This window comes from Nerophis ophidion, linkage group LG16, assembly GCF_033978795.1.
Source record: "Nerophis ophidion isolate RoL-2023_Sa linkage group LG16, RoL_Noph_v1.0, whole genome shotgun sequence".
Classification (NCBI taxonomy): Eukaryota; Metazoa; Chordata; class Actinopteri; order Syngnathiformes; family Syngnathidae; genus Nerophis; species Nerophis ophidion.
The window spans coordinates 47,313,258-47,334,024 of record NC_084626.1 but is presented as its reverse complement, the minus strand read 5'-3'; the positions used below and the strand labels follow the sequence as shown (position 1 = coordinate 47,334,024).

The window sequence follows — 20,767 nt, the reverse complement described above, 5'->3', positions numbered from 1 at the left end:
GGTCATTTTTAATCATTGTGCAGGTCACTTTAAATCATTCTACAGGTTACATTAAATCATTCTACAGGCCAAGTTAAATCATTGTGCAGGTCACTTTAAATCATTGTGCAGGTCACATTAAATTATTCTAAAGGTCACTTTAAATCGTTGTGCAGGTCACTTTAAATCATTCTACAGGCCACTTTAAATCATTGTGCAGGTCATTTTTAATCATTGTGCAGGCCACTTTAAATCATTGTGCAGGTCACTTTCAATCCTTGTGCAGGACACTTTAAATCATTGTGCAGGTGACTTTAAATCATTGTGCAGGCCAATTTTAATCATTGTGCAGGTCACTTTAAATCATTCTGCAGGTCACTTTAAATCATTGTGCAGGTCACTTTAAATCATTCTACAGGCTACTTTAAATCATTGTGCAGGTCATTTTTAATCATTGTGCAGGCCAATTTAAATCATTGTGCAGGTCACTTTCAATCATTGTGCAGGTCACTTTAAATCATTGTGCAGGCCACATTAAATCATTGTGCAGGTGACTTTAAATCATTGTGCAGGCCACTTTTAATCATTGTGCAGGCCACTTTAAATCATTGTGCAGGTCACTTTAAATCATTCTGCAGGTCACTTTAAATCATTGTGCAGGTCACTTTAAACAAGATAAATCATTGTGCAGATCACATGACATCATTGTGCAGGCCACATGACATCATTGTGCAGGTCACTTTAAATCATTGTGCAGGCCACTTTTAATCATTGTGCAGGTCACTTTAAATCATTGTGCAGGTCACTTTAAATCATTCTGCAGGTCACTTTAAATCATTCTGCAGGTCACTTTAAACAAGATAAATCATTGTGCAGGCCACATGACATCATTGTGCAGGCCACATGACATCATTGTGCAGGTCACATGACATCATTGTGCAGGCCACATGACATCATTGTGCAGGTCACATGACATCATTGTGCAGGCCGCATGACATCATTGTGCAGGTCACATGACATCATTGTGCAGGCCACATGACATCATTGTGCAGGTCACATTACATCATTGTGCAGGCCACATGACATCATTGTGCAGGCCACATGACATCATTGTGCAGGTCACGTGACATCATTATGCAGGCCACATGACATCATTGTGCAGGTCACATGACATCATTATGCAGGCCACATGACATCATTGTGCAGGTCACATGACAGAAGATAAAAGCCAATGAGAAGAAGAAATGAGGTAAATGTTGCTTTCCAGTGTCAAATAATTAACTGTCCTCTCTCTAACTTCATGTGTTGAATGTGAGGGTGATGCCATCCCAGACTTGGAAAGAAGTTAGGTTACTTTTTGGCTGTGAGGGCCACTTCCAGCTGCACCTGCAGGTGAAAGAAAGAAGTTAGATTACTTCTTGGCTGTGAGGACCACTTCCAGCTGCACCTACAGGTGACGGGAGAGCAGATGAGTGACATGGAGCCCAAAGAGCATGTTTGCCTCACCTTGAGCTGCTGGTTGGTTTTCCTCAGCAGCTGAATCTGCTCCGTGTGCACACTTTCCTGCACTTGCTTTTTTTCCACCGCCATCTTGGCCACTTCCACACGTTTACTCTTTTGCTGCTTCAGTTGCTCCAGCAGCTCCTCTTTTAAGTTCTCCAAGTCACAAATCTGCAGCAGAGCACACAATCCACTGTCAAAGTCACACTCAAGGTCAGACCCCAAAGGTCATTTGGGTGTACGACGTGGAGGGGAGTGAGGCTCACGCAGGAGACCAGGTTTGTGGCTCTTTGAGGGGACTGGGATCTTGTTATTATCCAGTGTTTGAAGACTTCTTTTTTTACTTATCAAAGAAACAATCATGCAAGCAGTTAGAAGATGCGGATGAAAATCACAGCAATATTGCAGAATTTGTGGGATTTTTTTAATGAAATATTCACCATCCATCCCTCTATTTCCTACCGCTTATTCCCTTTGGGGTCGCGTGGGGTGCTGGTGCCTATCTCAGCTACAATCGGGCGGAAGGCGGTGTACACCCTGGACAAGTTGCCACATCATCACAGGAAATATTTACTCTACCTTTCTTAATATTCTTTTCATTGCAAACATTCCATATTACACGATTTGGCAACTGGAGGTTGCTCATGACTGCAGAACATCCGCCACCCGGCAGGGGGCAACAGAGAGGCATATGTGAATGAATGAAGCAGCAGTGAAAAAAGTCAAAACAAATCGCAAAAATCTGACTTTTAACAGCAACTGGACAACAAAGTATGAATTTATTAATATATATATATATATATACATATATATATGTATACACACATATATGTATATATATATATATATGTATGTATATATATGTGTGTATATATGTATATATATATACACATATATGTATATATATATATATATATATATATATACACACATATATGTATATATATATATGTATATATGTGTGTATATATGTATATATATATACACATATATATATATATATATATATATATATATATATATATATATATATATATATATATATATATATATATATATATATATATATATATATATATATATATATATATACATACATATAGATATACAGGTGCTGGTCATATTATTAGAATCTCATGAAAAAGTTGATTTATTTCATTAATTCCATTTAGAAAGTCAAACTTGTAGAATGTATACATTCATTCCAAACAGACTGATACATTTCAAGTGTTTTTTGCCAAAAAGGGGATGATTATAGCTGACAACCAATGAAAACCCTAAATTCAACATCTCAGAAAATTAGAATGTGGTGAAAAGGCCAGATATTGAAGACACCTGGTGCCACACTCTAATTAGCTAACTAACTCAAAACACCTGGAAAAGCCTTTAAATGGTCTCTCGTTTTGATTCTGTATGACACACAATCATGGGGAAGACTGCTGACTTGACAACTGTCCAAAAGATGACCATTGATACTTTAAAGAAGGAGGGCAAGACACAAAAGGTCATTTCCAAAGAGGTTGGATGTTCCCAGAGCTCTGTGTCCAAGCACATTATTAGAGAGGCGAAGGGAAGACAAAGATGTGGTAGAAAAAAGTGTACAAGCAAGAGGGATAACTGCGCCCAGGAGAGGATTGTCAAACAAAACCGATTCAAAAATGTGGGGGAGATCCACAAAGAGTGGACTGCAGTTGGAGTCAGTGCTTCAAGAACCACCACGCACCGACGTATGCAAGATATGGGCTTCAGCTGTCGCATTCCTTGTGTAAAGCCACTCTTGAATAAGAGACAACGTCAAAAGCATCTCGCCTGGGCTCAAGACTAAAAGGACTGGACTGCTGCTGAGTGGTCCAAAGTTATGTTTTCAGATGAAAGTAAATTGTGTATCTCCTTTGGAAATCAAGGTCCCAGAGTCTGGAGGAAGACAGGAGAGGCACAGAATCCACGTTGCCTGAAGTCCAGTGTCAAATTTCCACAATGAGTAATGGTCTGGGGTGCCACGTCATCTGCTGGTGTTGGTCCACCGTGTTTCCTGAGGTCTAGGGTCAATGCAGCTGTCTACCAGGAAGTTTTACAACATTTTTTGCTGCCTGCCGCCGACCAATTTTATGGAGGTGAAGATTTCTTTTTCCAACATGACTTGGCACCTGCAAACAGTGACAAATCTACCAGTACCTGGTTTAAGGACCATGGTATCCCTGTTCTTGACTGGCTTGCAAACTCACCTGACCTTAACCCCATAGAAAACCTATGGGGTATTGTGAAGCGGAATATGTATATATATATATGTATATATATATATATATATATATATATATATATATATATATATATATATATATATACATATATATATATATATACATATATATATATATACATATATATATATATATACATATATATATATATATATTCGTGGTCGTGTTGTTTTTGTTGAATTTTAAGCGCTCAAAACTGGTTAAATAGATGCAGCGCTACATTTGTCCAGCAGAGGGCAAAAAACTACACCTTAGGTTTAATTGCATTAATGTTAATATTACTGCATAAATTAACACTGAATCTTATTTTTTATTTATGTAACAATGGAGATTGTGTAAAATACACAATATGCATTAAACTTTGTTTGTTTTTTCAGTCTACAAACCTCAAATAAAGGAAGACGTATGAGGAAGACTAATAATTCCAAAGAAAGAATGTCAATCATCAACAAAACTTATCTTCTGCTTCTTCATGCTGTTAACTATCTGTCCAACTGCACACGCTGGAAACGAGTAGCGAGGGCAGAATAATGAATTTATTGACAGAGCCGTGTGGAAGCTAATGTGTTTATGGAGCAAATAAGTGTAAACCCAGTTTCCATAGGAGTTGGGAAATTGTGTTCGATGTAAATATAAACAGAATACAATGATTTGCAAATCCTTTTCAAGCCATATTCAGTTGAATATGCTACAAAGACAACATATTTGATGTTCAAACTCATAAACTTTATTTTTTTTGCAAATAATCATTAACTTTAGAATTTGATGCCAGCAACACGTGACAAAGAAGTTGGGAAAGGCGGCAATAAATACTGATAAGGTTGAGGAATGCTCATCAAACACTTATTTGGAACATCCCACAGGTGTGCAGGCTAATTGGGAACAGGTGGGTGCCATGATTGGGTATAAAAGCAGCTTACATGAAATGCTAAGTAATTCACAAACAAGGATGGGGTGAGGGTCACCACTTTGTAAGCAAATTGTCGAACAGTTTTAGAACATTTCTCAACGAGCTATTGCGAGGAATTTAGGGATTTTAGCATCTACGGTCAGTGAAATCATCAAAAAGTTCAGAGAACTTTCAATCCCTCAGGCGGTACTGCATCAAAAAGCGACGTCGGTGTGTAAAGGATATCACCACATGGGCTCAGTAACACTTCAGAAAACCACTGTCAGTAACTAAAGTTGGTCGCTACATCTGGAAGTGCAAGTTAAAGCTCTACTATGCAAAGCAAAAGCCATTGATCAACAACATCCAGAAACGCCGCCGGCTTCTCTGGGCCCGAGCTCATCTAAGATGGACTGATGCAAAGTGGAAAAGTGTTCTGTGGTCTGACGAGTCCACATTTCAAAATGTTTTTGGAAACTGTGGACGTCATGTCCTCCGGACCAAAGAGGAATAGAACCATGGGGACTGTTGTAGGATGAAAGTGTGGTAGTCAGCATGTGTGATGGTATGGGGGTGTATTAGTGATTGTTGTAGGGTGAAAGTGTGGTAGTCAGCATGTGTGATGGTATGGGGGTGTATTAGTGATTGTTGTAGGGTGAAAGTGTGGTAGTCAGCATGTGTGATGTATGGGGGTGTATTAGTGATTGTTGTCGGGTGAAAGTGTGGTAGTCAGCATGTGTGATGGTATGGGGGTGTATTAGTGATTGTTGTAGGGTGAAAGTGTGGTAGTCAGCATGTGTGATGGTATGGGGGTGTATTAGTGATTGTTGTAGGGTGAAAGTGTGGTAGTCAGCATGTGTGATGGTATGGGGGTGTATTAGTGATTGTTGTAGGGTGAAAGTGTGGTAGTCGGCATGTGTGATGGTATGGGGGTGTATTAGTGATTGTTGTAGGGTGAAAGTGTGGTAGTCAGCATGTGTGATGGTATGGGGGTGTATTAGTGATTGCTGTAGGGTGAAAGTGTGGTAGTCAGCATGTGTGATGGTATGGGGGTGTATTAGTGATTGTTGTAGGGTGAAAGTGTGGTAGTCAGCATGTGTGATGGTATGGGGGTGTATTAGTGATTGTTGTAGGGTGAAAGTGTGGTAGTCAGCATGTGTGATGGTATGGGGGTGTATTAGTGATTGTTGTAGGGTGAAAGTGTGGTAGTCAGCATGTGTGATGGTATGGGGGTGTATTAGTGATTGCTGTAGGGTGAAAGTGTGGTAGTCAGCATGTGTGATGGTATGGGGGTGTATTAGTGATTGTTGTAGGGTGAAAGTGTGGTAGTCAGCATGTGTGATGGTATGGGGGTGTATTAGTGATTGTTGTAGGGTGAAAGTGTGGTAGTCAGCATGTGTGATGGTATGGGGGTGTATTAGTGATTGTTGTAGGGTGAAAGTGTGGTAGTCAGCATGTGTGATGGTATGGGGGTGTATTAGTGGCCAAGGCATGGCTAACTTACACATGTGTAAAGGCACCATTAATGCTGAAAGGTACATACAGCTTTTGGAGCATGAGAACTATTTGCCTCACCTCAGATTTTTTTTCACACCAGACAAGAACGCGCTCTGGCCACACAGTAGACAGAGAAGTTTACAAGGGATTGCGAAAATTCAACGATTTTGAAGAAAAAAAGAATCCAAATTGGTGAAGCTAAATTACAATTAAAAACGCACAATTACAATTATTTTATCCTTATATATTTTATCTCTTTGCTTGATCACAGGTGAGGCACTGCCTCCCACTGCCTCCCCTGTCTCCCCTGACCGCACGTCACTGAGGCTAGATGTAACAATCTAAGTCCAAGACTAGATGTAAAAATCTAAGTCTAAGACTAGATGTAACAATCTAAGTCCAAAACTAGATGTAACAATCTAAGTCTAAGACTAGATGTGACCAATCTAAGTCCAAGACTAGATGTAACATTCTTAAGTCTAAGGCTAGATGTAACAATCTAAGTCTAAGACTAGATGTGACCAATCTAAGTCCAAGACTAGATGTAACATTCTGAAGTCCAAGACTAGATGTAACAATCTAAGTCTAAGACTAAATGTAACAATCTACAGTAAGTCTATGATCATGAAGTGATGAAGTCTAGTCAGATGAGAGGTGAAACATCGTCCAAGACAAACCAAACAGTCCAGTTGCCAAAGATTGAACGCCCTGAACGACCGCACGTCACTGAGACTAGATGTAACAATCTAAGTCCAAGACTAGATGTAACAATCTAAGTCTAAGACTAGATGTAACAATCTAAGTCCAAAACTAGATGTAACAATCTAAGTCTAAGACTAGATGTAACAATCTAAGTCTAAGACTAGATGTGACCAATCTAAGTCCAAGACTAGATGTAACATTCTTAAGTCCAAGACTAGATGTAACAATCTAAGTCTAAGACTAAATGTAACAATATACAGTAAGTCTATGATCATGAAGTGATGAAGTCTAGTCAGATGAGAGGTGAAACATCTTCCAAGACAAACCAAACAGTCCAGTTGCCAAAGATTGAACGGCCTGAACATCCCTGTGAATGAGAACCTTCACAGGGATGTTTTGGGTACTCAACCCACCTTTGATGGTATGGTATGGTATGGTATGGTATGGTATGGTATGGTATGGTATGGTATGGTATGGTTCCTTCCAGTTTTCTTCCAGATTCCATTGAGTCTTACCTTCTCCTCCAAGGCCGCCTTGTCCTGCTCATTGTGTAGAGCTTTCCTCATCCCAAACACCATACTGCTCTCGTAGAACTTCTGGTAGGCAGCAATGGTCATTTGGATCTCATCTCTGACCCGCAGCAACAAGAGACCCCTCTCTGCGCCGATGAGGACCACTTGTCTGATCAGCTCGTCTAAGTGGACAAAAGGGTAGGGTAAGGTAAGGTAAGGTAAGGTAAGGTAAGGTCTGAGGGAGGAATGCGAGGGCCTACCAAAGCACTGGGTGTACAAGCGCCTTCTCACAGGGCATATGCCCGTCTCCATGGAATGCAGCTGGACCAGCTTCCTGTCCAGTTCCTCCTCCAGGTTCACCACGTCCACACGAGTGGACGGTGCACTGGAGACTTTCTGAAACCACTCCTGGTTTCCCTCCATCCATCTCCTTGCCACAAAAGCCCACGGTCAGAAACATTTGGTGACATTGTGGAGCGACGTTCTTTACCTGTGGAGCAATGTTCTTTACCTGGGCGCAAACATGAGCGTGAGAATGTCTTCATTCTTCTGCTTCAAGTCTTCAAGGGTGGCTGTGATGGACTTGCGAGGACGTGGCACGGAGCTGCCCGTCGGCTGCGGAGTTTTGGACTTCAAGGGGGTTTTTGGTCTCTGTCGTGATAAGAATTTGATATTTCATTCCCTTTTTCCTGCAGGCTATGTCCCATTAGCCGAGACGCAGAGTTGCTAAGGTCTTAACCACCATGGATGGCGCCCGAATGTACATACTTGCTAACCACGCTGTTTGAATGACAGAACAGGACGTACATGTCATGCGTCTTCCTTCAAAAACCAGACGTCTACAGCTACCTGTGCACTTAAGATGTGACTTTAAGGTTTTACTAATTACGTATAAAATACTACACGGTCTATCAATCAATCAATCAATGTTTACTTATATAGCCCTAAATCACTAGTGTCTCAAAGGGCTGCACAAACCACTACGACATCCTCTGTAGGCCCACATAAGGGCAAGGAAAACTCACACCCAGTGGGACGTCGGTGACAATGATGACTATGAGAACCTTGGAGAGGAGGAAAGCAATGGATGTCGAGCGGGTCTAACATGATACTGTGAAAGTTCAATCCATAATGGATCCAACACAGTCGCGAGAGTCCAGTCCAAAGCGGATCCAACACAGCAGCGAGAGTCCCGTTCACAGCGGAGCCAGCAGGAAACCATCCCAAGCGGAGGCGGATACGCAGCGCAGAGATGTCCCCAGCCGATACACAGGCAAGCAGTACATGGCCACCGGATCGGACCGGACCCCCTCCACAAGGGAGAGTGGGACATAGAAGAAAAAGAAAAGAATCGATTGTATTGTACCATATGTCCCGGCAAGAGATCTGCGTTCAAAAGACTCCGGCTTATTAGTGATTCCTAGAGCCCAAAAAAAGTCTGCGGGCTATAGAGCGTTTTCCGTTCGGGCTCCAGTACTCTGGAATGCCCTCCCGGTAACAGTTCGAGATGCTACCTCAGTAGAAGCATTTAAGTCTCACCTTAAAACTCATCTGTATACTCTAGCCTTTAAATAGACCTCCTTTTTAGACCAGTTGATCTGCCGCTTCTTTTCTTTCCCCTATGTCCCCCCCCCTCCCTTGTGGAGGGGGTCCGGTCCGATGACCATGGATGAAGTACTGGCTGTCCAGAGTCGAGACCCAGGATGGACCGCTCGTCGGGACCCAGGATGGACCGCTTCGCCTGTATCGGTTGGGGACATCTCTACGCTGCTGATCCGCCTCCGCTTGAGATGGTCTCCTGTGGACGGGACTCTCGCTGCTGTCTTGGATCCGCTTGAACTGAACTCTCGCGGCTGTGTTGGAGCCACTATGGATCGAACTTTCACAGTATCATGTAAGACCCGCTCGACATCCATTGCTTTCGGTCCCCTAGAGGGGGGGGTTGCCAACATCTGAGGTCCTCTCCAAGGTTTCTCATAGTCAGCATTGTCACTGGCGTCCCACTGGATGTGAATTCTCCCTGCCCACTGGGTGTGAGTTTTCCTTGCCCTTTTGTGAGTTCTTCCGAGGATGTTGTAGTCGTAATGATTTGTGCAGTCCTTTGAGACATTTGTGATTTGGGGCTATATAAATAAACATTGATTGATTGATTGATTGATTGATAAATATGTCTTGCGGCGCACCTTGGGGATCAACACGGGGACCAAAATTGTTCAAACTGCAGTCTTTCCCAACAACATTCCTACATGTAGGACTGCAGCACGGGTGCAATCACCGGCTTATACAAGAGACAGAGTCGTACTACAAACTCTGCCTTTATACAAATCAAAGATATGCTAAAAACTAGTGTCTAGACCAGGGGTGTCAATCATGTGGCCCACCAACAGGCTTGATCTGAAGGAACTCACCTGAAGGAATCAATAAATGACTATCTATGTAAGTAGAAAACTGCTGTTCTAAATGTGGCCACTGGATTTCGCAACAGCAATTCCAGTGCAACCCAGGTCGCTCATGACACTGTTTAAAGGTGTCAGGTCAGCTGGTTGCGGATTGCCTGCCGCTACTACCATTAGCGCAGGTGCAAGCACTGGGCTGCTCCTGTTGTGGCTGGCAGCAGATGGCGGCAGACTGATGCAGGGTCCTCCCAAAATACCTTCTCTCATTTTTAATGACCCACTCAAGGGATAAAATAAGAAAACGGTGAGATGCAAATAAACGACCATCATCTTTGTAGTTTGAGTTGCGTGCGTCTTCATCGCTTTTTCAAGCTGTACCAACTTTTTTTTTTTTTTTTTTTTTTCTTTTCCAAGATGGCACTGCTGTTGGCAGGAGCTCTGTGCTCTTGTGGCATCCTTTTATGTTTCCCTCTTGTTAGATTTTTTTTGTTTTGCCTTTTGGTCCAGGACCCTTTGGGACTGTGTGACAAAAGGGGACACTTTTGTGACCTCAGCGGTGCTTTTTTCTGGACTTCTGGATCTGCCTCCTGGGAGCCTTTTGAGCCATGGAGACCAGCTGCTGGGTCTCTGCCACACCAGAGTCCCTTTAGAGCAGGGGTAGGGAACCTAGGGCTCTAGAGCCAGATGTGGCTCTTTTGATGACTGCATCTGGCTCTCAGATTAATCTTAGATAAGTAAAGACACCTGAGTCTCCTTGGACGTATCCTCGGTCATCCATGCAGACTGGACACCGGCCGAGAGTTGGTTAGCGGCCGAGACTGGACACCGGCCGAGAGTTGGTTAGCGGCCGAGAGGGGAGTCGGCTGTCTTGGTTGCTTTGTTGGGTCTGCTCCTGTCTCTGGCCATGCTCCCTCCACCCCAGCGGACGATGGCGTGGAACACCACTGAGGCCACCACAGTGTAAATGTTTCTTTTACTTTTTATTCATAGCTGTATGTAGAAGTGTCTGCTTGTATCTGCTGCTTTAATGTCTTTCATGTCCTTTGGGTTCTTTGATGTTTCCCTCTTGCACACATGTGAGAGGGATGTGTACTATGGCTATGAGTTAGTGTTGTTTTTCCTTGGCCTCAGTCTGGACCCCCTCTCCAGGGGGGCCATTATCATGAGGACTCAGACTGTACATTATTATGATGACTCAGACTGTACATTATTATAATGACTCAGACACTACATTATTATGATGACTCAGACTGTATATTATCATACTGACTCAGACTGTACATTATCATAATGACTCAGACTGTACATTATCATACTGACCCAGACTGTACATTATCATGACGACTCAGACACTACATTATTATGATGACTCAGACTGTACATTATCATACTGACCCAGACTGTACATTATCATACTGACCCAGACTGTACATTATCATGACTCAGACTGTACATTATCATACTGACCCAGACTGTACATTATCATAATGACTCAGACTGTACATTATCATACTGACCCAGACTGTACATTATCATACTGACCCAGACTGTACATCATCATGATGACTCAGACTGTACATTATTATGACGACTCAGACTGTACATTATTATGATGACTCAGACTGTACATTATCATACTGACCCAGACTGTACATTATCATGATGCCTCAGACTGTACATTATCATACCGACCCAGACTGTACATTATTATGATGACTCAGACTGTACATTATTATGACGACTCAGACACTACATTATTATGACGACTCAGACTGTACATTATCATACTGACCCAGACTGTACATTATCATAATGACTCAGACTGTACATTATCATACTGACCCAGACTGTACATTATCATGATGACTCAGACTGTACATTATTATCACGACTCAGACTGTACATTATCATACTGACCCAGACTGTTCATTATCATACTGACCCAGACTGTACATTATCATAATGACTCAGACTGTACATTATCATACTGACCCAGACTGTACATTATCATGATGACTCAGACTGTACATTATTATGACGACTCAGACACTACATTATTTTTGACGACTCAGACTGTACATTATCATACTGACCCAGATTGTACATTATCATAATGACTCAGACTGTACATTATCATACTGACCCAGACTGTACATTATCATACTGACCCAGACTGTATTTTATCATGATGACTCAGACTGTACATTATTATGACGACTCAGACACTACATTATTTTGACGACTCAGACTGTACATTATCATACTGACCCAGACTGTACATTATCATAATGACTCAGACTGTACATTATCATAATGACCCAGACTGTACATTATCATAATGACTCAGACTGTACATTATCATACTGACCCAGACTGTACATTATCATGATGACTCAGACTGTACATTATTATGACGACTCAGACTGTACATTATTATGACGACTCAGACACAACATTATTTTGACGACTCAGACTGTACATTATCATACTGACCCAGACTGTACATTATCATAATGACCCAGACTGTACATTATCATGATGACTCAGACTGTACATTATTATGACGACTCAGACTGTACATTATTATGACGACTCAGACACTACATTATTATGACGACTCAGACTGTACATTATCATGCTGACCCAGACTGTACATTATCATGACTCAGACTGTACATTATTATCACGACTCAGACTGTACATTATCATACTGACCCAGACTGTACATTATCATGATGACTCAGACTGTACATTATTATCACAACTCAGACTGTACATTATTATGATGACTCAGACTGTACATTATTATAATGACTCAGACTGTACATTATCATACTGACCCAGACTGTACATTATCATACTGACCCAGACTGTACATTATCATGACTCAGACTGTACATTATTATCACGACTCACACTGTACATTATCATACTAACCCAGACTGTACATTATCATGATGACTCAGACTGTACATTATTATCACGACTCAGACTGTACATTATCATACTGACCCAGACTGTACATTATCATACTGACCCAGACTGTACATTATCATGATGACTCAGACTGTACATTATCATAATGACTCAGACTGTACATTATCATACTGACCCAGACTGTACATTATCATAATGACTCAGACTGTACATTATCATACTGACCCAGACTGTACATTATCATGATGACTCAGACTGTACATTATTATGACGACTCAGACTGTACATTATTATGATGACTCAGACTGTACAATATCATACTGACCCAGACTGTATATTATCATGATGACTCAGACTGTACATTATCATAATGACTCAGACTGTACATTATCATAATGACCCAGACTGTACATTATTATGATGACTCAGACTGTACAATATCATACTGACCCAGACTGTACATTATCATACTGACCCAGACTGTACAATATCATGATGACTCAGACTGTACATTATTCGGATGACCCAGACTGTACATTATTCTGATGACTCAGACTGTACATTATTCCGATGACTCAGACTGTACATTATCATACTGACCCAGACTGTACATTATCGTAATGACTCAGACTGTACAATATCATACTGACCCAGACTGAATATTATCATGATGACTCAGACACTACATTATTATGATGACTCAGACTGTACAATATCATACTGACCCAGACTGTACATTATCATGATGACTCAGACTGTACATTATCATAATGACTCAGACTGTACATTATCATACTGACCCAGACTGTACATTATCATACTGACCCAGACTGTACAATATCATGATGACTCAAACTGTACATTATTCGGATGACCCAGACTGTACATTATTCTGATGACTCAGACTGTACATTATTCTGATGACTCAGACTGTACATTATCATACTGACCCAGACTGTACATTATCGTAATGACTCAGACTGTACAATATCATACTGACCCAGACTGAATATTATCATGATGACTCAGACACTACATTATTATGATGACTCAGACTGTACATTATTATAATGACTCAGACTGTACATTATCATAATGACTCAGACTGTACATTATCATACTGACCCAGACTGTACATTATCATAATGACTCAGACTGTACATTATCATACTGACCCAGACTGTACATTATCATGATGACTCAGACTGTACATTATTATGACGACTCAGACTGTACATTATTATGATGACTCAGACTGTACAATATCATACTGACCCAGACTGTATATTATCATGATGACTCAGACTGTACATTATCATAATGACTCAGACTGTACATTATCATAATGACCCAGACTGTACATTATTATGATGACTCAGACTGTACAATATCATACTGACCCAGACTGTACATTATCATACTGACCCAGACTGTACAATATCATGATGACTCAGACTGTACATTATTCGGATGACCCAGACTGTACATTATTCTGATGACTCAGACTGTACATTATTCCGATGACTCAGACTGTACATTATCATACTGACCCAGACTGTACATTATCGTAATGACTCAGACTGTACAATATCATACTGACCCAGACTGAATATTATCATGATGACTCAGACACTACATTATTATGATGACTCAGACTGTACAATATCATACTGACCCAGACTGTACATTATCATGATGACTCAGACTGTACATTATCATAATGACTCAGACTGTACATTATCATAATGACCCAGACTGTACATTATTATGATGACTCAGACTGTACAATATCATACTGACCCAGACTGTACATTATCATACTGACCCAGACTGTACAATATCATGATGACTCAAACTGTACATTATTCGGATGACCCAGACTGTACATTATTCTGATGACTCAGACTGTACATTATTCTGATGACTCAGACTGTACATTATCATACTGACCCAGACTGTACATTATCGTAATGACTCAGACTGTACAATATCATACTGACCCAGACTGAATATTATCATGATGACTCAGACACTACATTATTATGATGACTCAGACTGTACATTATTATAATGACTCAGACTGTACATTATCATACTGACCCAGACTGTACATTATCATACTGACCTAGACTGTACATTATCATAATGACTCAGACTGTACATTATCATAATGACTCAGACTGTACATTATCATACTGACCCAGACTGTACACTATCATAATGACTCAGACTGTACATTATTATGATGAACATTCATCCATCCATTTGCTACTGCTTACAGCAGTGGTCCCCAACCGGTAACGGGTACCGGGCCATGGCCCGATTGGTACCGGGCCGCAGAATAATTTTTTATTCATTTTTATTGAAAAAAACAAAAAACATTTACTTTTTTTTTTTTTATTAAATCAACATAAAAAACACAATATACACTTACAATTAGTGCACCGACCACAAAAACCTCCCTTTTTCATGACAAAGGGAACAAAAAAATAAAAAAGTGTCCCCCCCCGGGCCGCAGGACGAATTATTAAGCGTTGACCAGTCCGCGGATACAAAAAGGTTGAGGACCACTGTCTTACAGGGGTGCTGGAGACTATCTCAGCTGCATTGGGGTGGAAGGCGGGGTACACCATGGACAAGGAAAGCGGGGAACACCCTGGACAAGGAAGGCTGGGAACACCCTGGACAAGGAAAGTGGGGAACACGCTGGACAAGGAAGGCGGCGTACACCCTGGACAAGGAAGGCATGGAGCACCCTGGACAAGGAAGGCATGGAGCACCCTGGACAAGGAAGGCAGGGAGCACGCTGGACAAGAAAGGCATGGAGCACCCTGGACAAGGAAGGCTGGGAACACCCTGGACAAGGAAGGCGGGGAACACCCTGGACAAGGAAGGCGGGGAACACCCTGAACAAGGAAAGGCGGGGTACACCCTGGACAAGGAAGGCATGGAGCACCCTGGACAAAGAAGGCGGGGAACACCCTGGACAAGGAAGGCGGTGTACACCCTGGACAAGGAAGGCATGGAGCACCCTGGACAAGGAAGGCGGGGAACACCCTGGACAAGGAAAGCGGTGTACACGCTGGACAAGGAAGGCGGCGTACACCCTGGACAAGGAAAGTGGGGAACATCCTGGACAAGGAAAGTGGGGAACACGCTGGACAAGGAAGGCGGTGTACACCCTGGACAAAGAAGGCATGGAGCACCCTGGACAAGGAAGGCGGGGAACACCCTGGACAAGGAACGTGGTGTACACTCTGGACAAGGAAGCCAGGAAACACCCTGGACAAGTCACCACACAGCCAACATTCACACTCCATCCATTTTCTAGCGCAGATTCACACATAAAGTCAACTTGTTGTTCCAATCTACTGCTATTTTAAAGTTATTGTAAGGGCTCTGAATCTTTGAGCACCGCACGATTTCATTCTTGGGCGTAACGATTTGATTCAGAATCGATTCTCAATGCAAAACAATTCTCGATTTAAAAACTTTTTTTTTTAATAACATTGAATTCCAGTTCTATGATGAACTACATTCCTCCATGGAATAGAGAAAGAGCTGTAATACAATTCTAGATAACTTCAAGGAAAACTGGTTTTGTTGACCCAAATTCTAGCCAAACATTTAATGAAGTCAAGTATCAACACTTCTCTCTTCTAAAGCAGATCATCCACGTCGCATGAAATACAAATATATATTCATCCATTCATCCATCTTCTTCCGCTTATCCGAGGTCGGGTCGCGGGGGCAACAACCTAAGCAGGGAAACCCAGACTTCCCTTTCCCCAGCCACTTCGTCTAGCTCTTCCCGGGGGATCCCGGGGCGTTCCCAGGCCAGCCGGGAGACATAGTCTTCCCAATGTGTCCTGGGTCTTCCCCGTGGCCTCCTACATATTCATTTTGTATTTATTTTTTAAAATGAATCCATTTTTTGTAATGAATTTAGAATGTTTACATTAAAGAATCCGGATCAGGTTGAAGGTTAGATACCACATACATCGCCACACTCCGTTTGAGGCGAGAATCGATTCAAATGGAAACCTCACCGCAAGAATCAGAATGGATTTCCGCCTGTAATAATAACAAAACATTTGCTGCATGAGCAGATCAGTGGAAATGTTTCAAACATATGCAAATATCCGAACCGATCCGGTGGCCATGTACTGCTTGCCTGTGTATCGGCTGGGGACATCTCTGCGCTGCTGATCCGCCTCCGCTTGGGATGGTTTCCTGCTGGCTCCGCTATGAACGGGACTCTCGCTGCTGTGTTGGATCCGCTTTGGACTGGACTCTCGCGACTGTGTTGGATCCATTATGGATTGAACTTTCACAGTATCATGTTAGACCCGCTCGACATCCATTGCTTTCCTCCTCTCCAAGGTTCTCATAGTCATCATTGTCACCGACGTCCCACTGGGTCATTATTGTCACTGATGTCCCACTGGGTGTGAGTTTTCCTTGCCCTTATGTGGGCCTACCGAGGATGTCGTAGTGATTTGTGCAGCCCTTTGAGACACTAGTGATTTAGGGCTATATAAGTAAACATTGATTGATTGATTGAAATGTCTACATTACCCACAGCTTTCACTTCTAATGTTAACAAAGAAGTTACAAAGATCTGCCACCCTGTGGTTTAGACTTATAGTTACTATTGTAGCCTATTTTTATGGTTTGCCTCTTTGTTATGGTTAGTTCCTGTTATACAGTATATGCCTTGAGCTCTTATTTTGAAGGGAGATAGAACGGAAATGATGTCATCTTGGAGTGGAGCGGAAGTTCTTGAAAGGAACGAAAATAAAGTGGTCCTCTCGTTTTTATTCCACATATTCCACATATATCAGAAGATTGCAGCCAGATGAAAGAAGTTTGTGTATTTTCTGACCAGACGAAGCTTCACTGTTGCTAGCTGCGGCTAACTGAGCTGAAGCTAGCTGACTCTCCGGACTTTTACAGTAATTAGATGTCTTTCTTTCGCGGGACTTACATCCCACTGCTGCCACCAATGTAACCGAGAGTTTATATAAGTCGCCTAAACTGTATCACACAACAAAATAAAAAACACGGAGGCTCCAGTTTCCACTTTATTTTCGTTCCTTTCAAAAACTTCCGCTCCACTCCAAGATGACATCATTTCCGTTCTATCTCCCTTCAAAATAAAAGAGCTCAAGGCATATACTGTATAACAGGAACTAACCATAACAAAGAGGCAAACCATAAAAATAGGTTACACTATAATAAATACAACTTACCTTTGCTGCTTTTTTATCCGCAGTTCTGGGAACTACAAGCGGGCAGTCATATTTGAGGAGCGTCTCTTCAGGGACGTCCATGGCCGTTTCGCACACTTATTATCTCCAAAGAAGCCCAAAGGAACTTGTCATCTTTACTCAGACAGATCGATGGCTTCTTTGGCCGTCACGCCTGTCAACACATGGCCGCCACAAGCTTATACATACACATATATATATACACATATATACATACATAAACATATTACAATGTGCAACAGTGGCCCCTCGGCAAAGTCACAACACGTCAACAACGCGTCACGTCATCGGTTGACGTTGATGACACGTTGTTTTTTTTTTAAACTGACGTGACCATTTCATACACAAGTACATGTAAGTCTGTGTATTTGTATTGTTTTTGTAATATGTAAGTCGGTGTGTTTGTATTATGTAAGTCTGTGTATTATTATTGCATTTGTCGTATTCTTAGGTGCTACAATCTCCGAGCAAGCCCTGAAGTATACACAAATATGATTGGCCCAAGAAACGAGGGACTTCCGGTTTTTACGTCGCCTGAAATGTGACGTGTTATTCCCAGGAGTCGTAAAAAAAAGGAGAGTTGGCAGCACGTCAACCTATTTCCAACATACGGAACAAGACAGTATTAAGTCATTAGAATGCAATAATAAACTTTTCTAAGCTTTTCTGGGTGATCGTAACGAACCATGAGCTGGGAACTGAGCAACACGGGCTGCTGTTGCTCAATCCTACCAGCAGGTGGCAGCCGAGCGCGGTGAAGAAGAAGTCATTTACAACGAAAGGCAAGCCGTAGAAGAAGTGTTTGACAAGCGGAAGTGTGATGATTGTCTTCTAAATGTTGTAAAAGTCACCAAATGTCTCTCGGAGTCACACACCTGACACTTACCTGACGACGACAGCAAAAGAAAGCGCCAACATGACAAATGGTGAGTGTTGTTCATACATACTTACACCAGCGAACAAACGGAAGTTAGCCGAGGGGAAGCTAAGGCTAAGTTAGCTGCAGACGTGTCGCTTTAAAGCTGCAAACTGCTGGAGTCATTTAGCATCAAAGTGTCGCTTTAAACTGCTGAAGTCATTTAGCATCAAAGTGTCGCTTTAAAGCTGCAAACTCCTGAAGTCATTTAGCATCAAAGTGTCGCATTAAAGGCCTACTGAAATGAGATGTTCTTATTTAAACGGGGATAGCAGGTCCATTCTATGTGTCATACTTGATCGTTTCGCAATATTTCCATATTTTTGCTGAAATGATTTAGTAGAGAACATCCACGATAAAGTTTGCGACTTTTGGTCGCTAATAACTCTTGCCTGTACCGGAAGTAGCAGACGGTGTGCGCGTGACGTCACGGGTTGTGGATCTCACATCTGAATATTGTTTACAATCATGGCCACCAGCAGCGGTAGCTATTCGGAACGAGAAAGCGACAATTTCCCCATTAATTTGAGCGACGATGAAAGACTCGTGGATGAGGAAATTTAGAGTGAAAGACTAGGTTTTAAAATCGTGTTTTTATCACCTTCGTCTTTTAGTAAAGGTTAAACCGTTTTTATCTTTTAACCTTTTTGAACAAGTCGTGCATGCTTTTATTTCAAGTCGCCTGGACTACTGCAATGCACTTTATGCTGGCATTAGCCAAAAAGCTCTCTCCCGGTTGCAGTTAGTCCAGAACGCGGCAGCAGGACTTTTAACAGGGGCCAGGAAACGCCAGCATATAACCCCAATTCTTCAGAGTTTGCACTGGCTCCCTGTTCATTTTAGAATTGATTTTAAAACATTGCTGTTTGTTTTTAAATCTTTACATGGACTGGCACCTCAATATATCTCGGACCTTATCCAAATTTACATCCCTGCGCGCGCTCTGAGGTCCAAGAGCCAGTTCCAGCTCGTGGTGCCCAAGACCAGACTTAAGACCAGGGGAGACAGGGCCTTCTCTGTGGTCGGCCCTAAGCTCTGGAACACTCTGCCGCTCCATGTTCAAACTGCTTCCACAATGGAGTGTTTTAAGTCTCGTCTTAAGACCCACTTTTATTCTTTGGCTTTTAACACTACGTGAGTTGTGTGGTCCTCTGTTCTCTGTTGTCCTCTGTGTTTTTTTATACACTTTTATTTCTATTTTACTGTTTTAATTGATTTTACCCTTTAAAATAGTTTTTAATCATATTTGTTTTTATATTGTTTTTATTGGTTTTATATTTATTTATTTTTTGTTTTTATTCAGTCATTGGTGGAGCATAATATATATATATATATATATATATATATATATATATATATATACTTTTTTTATTTTATTTTATTTATTTATTTATTTATTTTTTACAATTGTTTTTAACATGGCTGTGCAGCACTTTGGAAACGTTATTGTTGTTTAAATGTGCTATATAAATAAAGAGGATTGAATTGGATTAGGAAAAAAAAAAGAAAAGGCGACGGCTCCAGGTAACGGCAGTGGGAGTGTTTCAAATGTAATTAGACACATTTACTAGGATAATTCTGGAAAACTCCTTATCTGCTTATTGTTTTGATAGTGTTTTAGTGAGATTGTAAAGTCATACCTGAAAGTCAGATGGCTGCGGTGAACGCCAGTGTCTCTGAGAGAAGCCGAGGAGCTAAGATCACAGCTGCCTTTTTGAGCTGCAGTAGGAGGAGGTATAATCCACTGATGTCTCCGGTAAGAGTCGACTTAATATCACAATTTGTTGGTTGACGCAGAGAAACATGTTCGCTTGACCGCTCTGTGTTAAAGTTTCACAACAAACAAAGAAACACCGGCTGTGTTTCGGTTGCTAATGGCAGCTGCAATCCACCGCTTTCCACCAACAG

General features: G+C 41.6%; 2 protein-coding genes across 4 annotated transcripts in view; one reads left to right on the top strand and one right to left on the bottom strand.

Annotated features, from left to right (window-relative positions):
• Positions 1 to 408: 408 nt before the first annotated feature.
• On the bottom strand, positions 409 to 18,252 carry LOC133535488 (axonemal dynein light intermediate polypeptide 1-like). 3 transcript variants are annotated; one of them, XM_061875367.1, is made up of 7 exons: positions 18,174 to 18,228; positions 17,926 to 18,097; positions 7,852 to 7,991; positions 7,601 to 7,770; positions 7,344 to 7,522; positions 1,486 to 1,650; positions 409 to 1,365 (listed from the first exon to the last, which is right to left on the bottom strand). In XM_061875367.1, the coding sequence occupies exons 2-7, from the start codon at positions 18,004 to 18,006 to the stop codon at positions 1,330 to 1,332; spliced, it is 771 nt and encodes a 256-aa protein (XP_061731351.1). In that variant the 5' UTR covers positions 18,007 to 18,097; positions 18,174 to 18,228; the 3' UTR covers positions 409 to 1,329. The 3 variants fall into 3 exon arrangements, with proteins under 3 accessions (XP_061731351.1, XP_061731350.1, XP_061731352.1); XM_061875366.1 differs by having other exon boundaries at positions 17,926 to 18,252; XM_061875368.1 differs by lacking the exons at positions 17,926 to 18,097; positions 18,174 to 18,228 and adding an exon at positions 16,848 to 17,809.
• Positions 18,253 to 18,689: 437 nt separating this feature from the next.
• Positions 18,690 to 20,767, top strand: part of tmem167b (transmembrane protein 167B) — a 5,243-nt gene continuing 3,165 nt past the window's right edge. Inside the window, exon 1 of the mRNA XM_061875369.1 lies at positions 18,690 to 18,869. Coding sequence (XP_061731353.1) covers positions 18,860 to 18,869 — 10 coding nt within the window. The 5' untranslated portion in view covers positions 18,690 to 18,859. The remainder of the gene's footprint in view (positions 18,870 to 20,767) is intronic.

Excerpts from the sequence above, each read along its gene's own strand:
- LOC133535488 (XM_061875366.1), bottom strand. The coding sequence starts at position 18,006 with ATGGACGTCCCTGAAGAGACGCTCCTCAAATATGACTGCCCGCTTGTA. Across the intron at positions 1,651-7,343 it reads AGGCGGCCTTGGAGGAGAAG|ATTTGTGACTTGGAGAACTT; the intron begins GTAAGACTCAAT and ends GCTCTGCTGCAG. Across the intron at positions 1,366-1,485 it reads AAACCAACCAGCAGCTCAAG|GTGCAGCTGGAAGTGGCCCT; the intron begins GTGAGGCAAACA and ends TTTCACCTGCAG.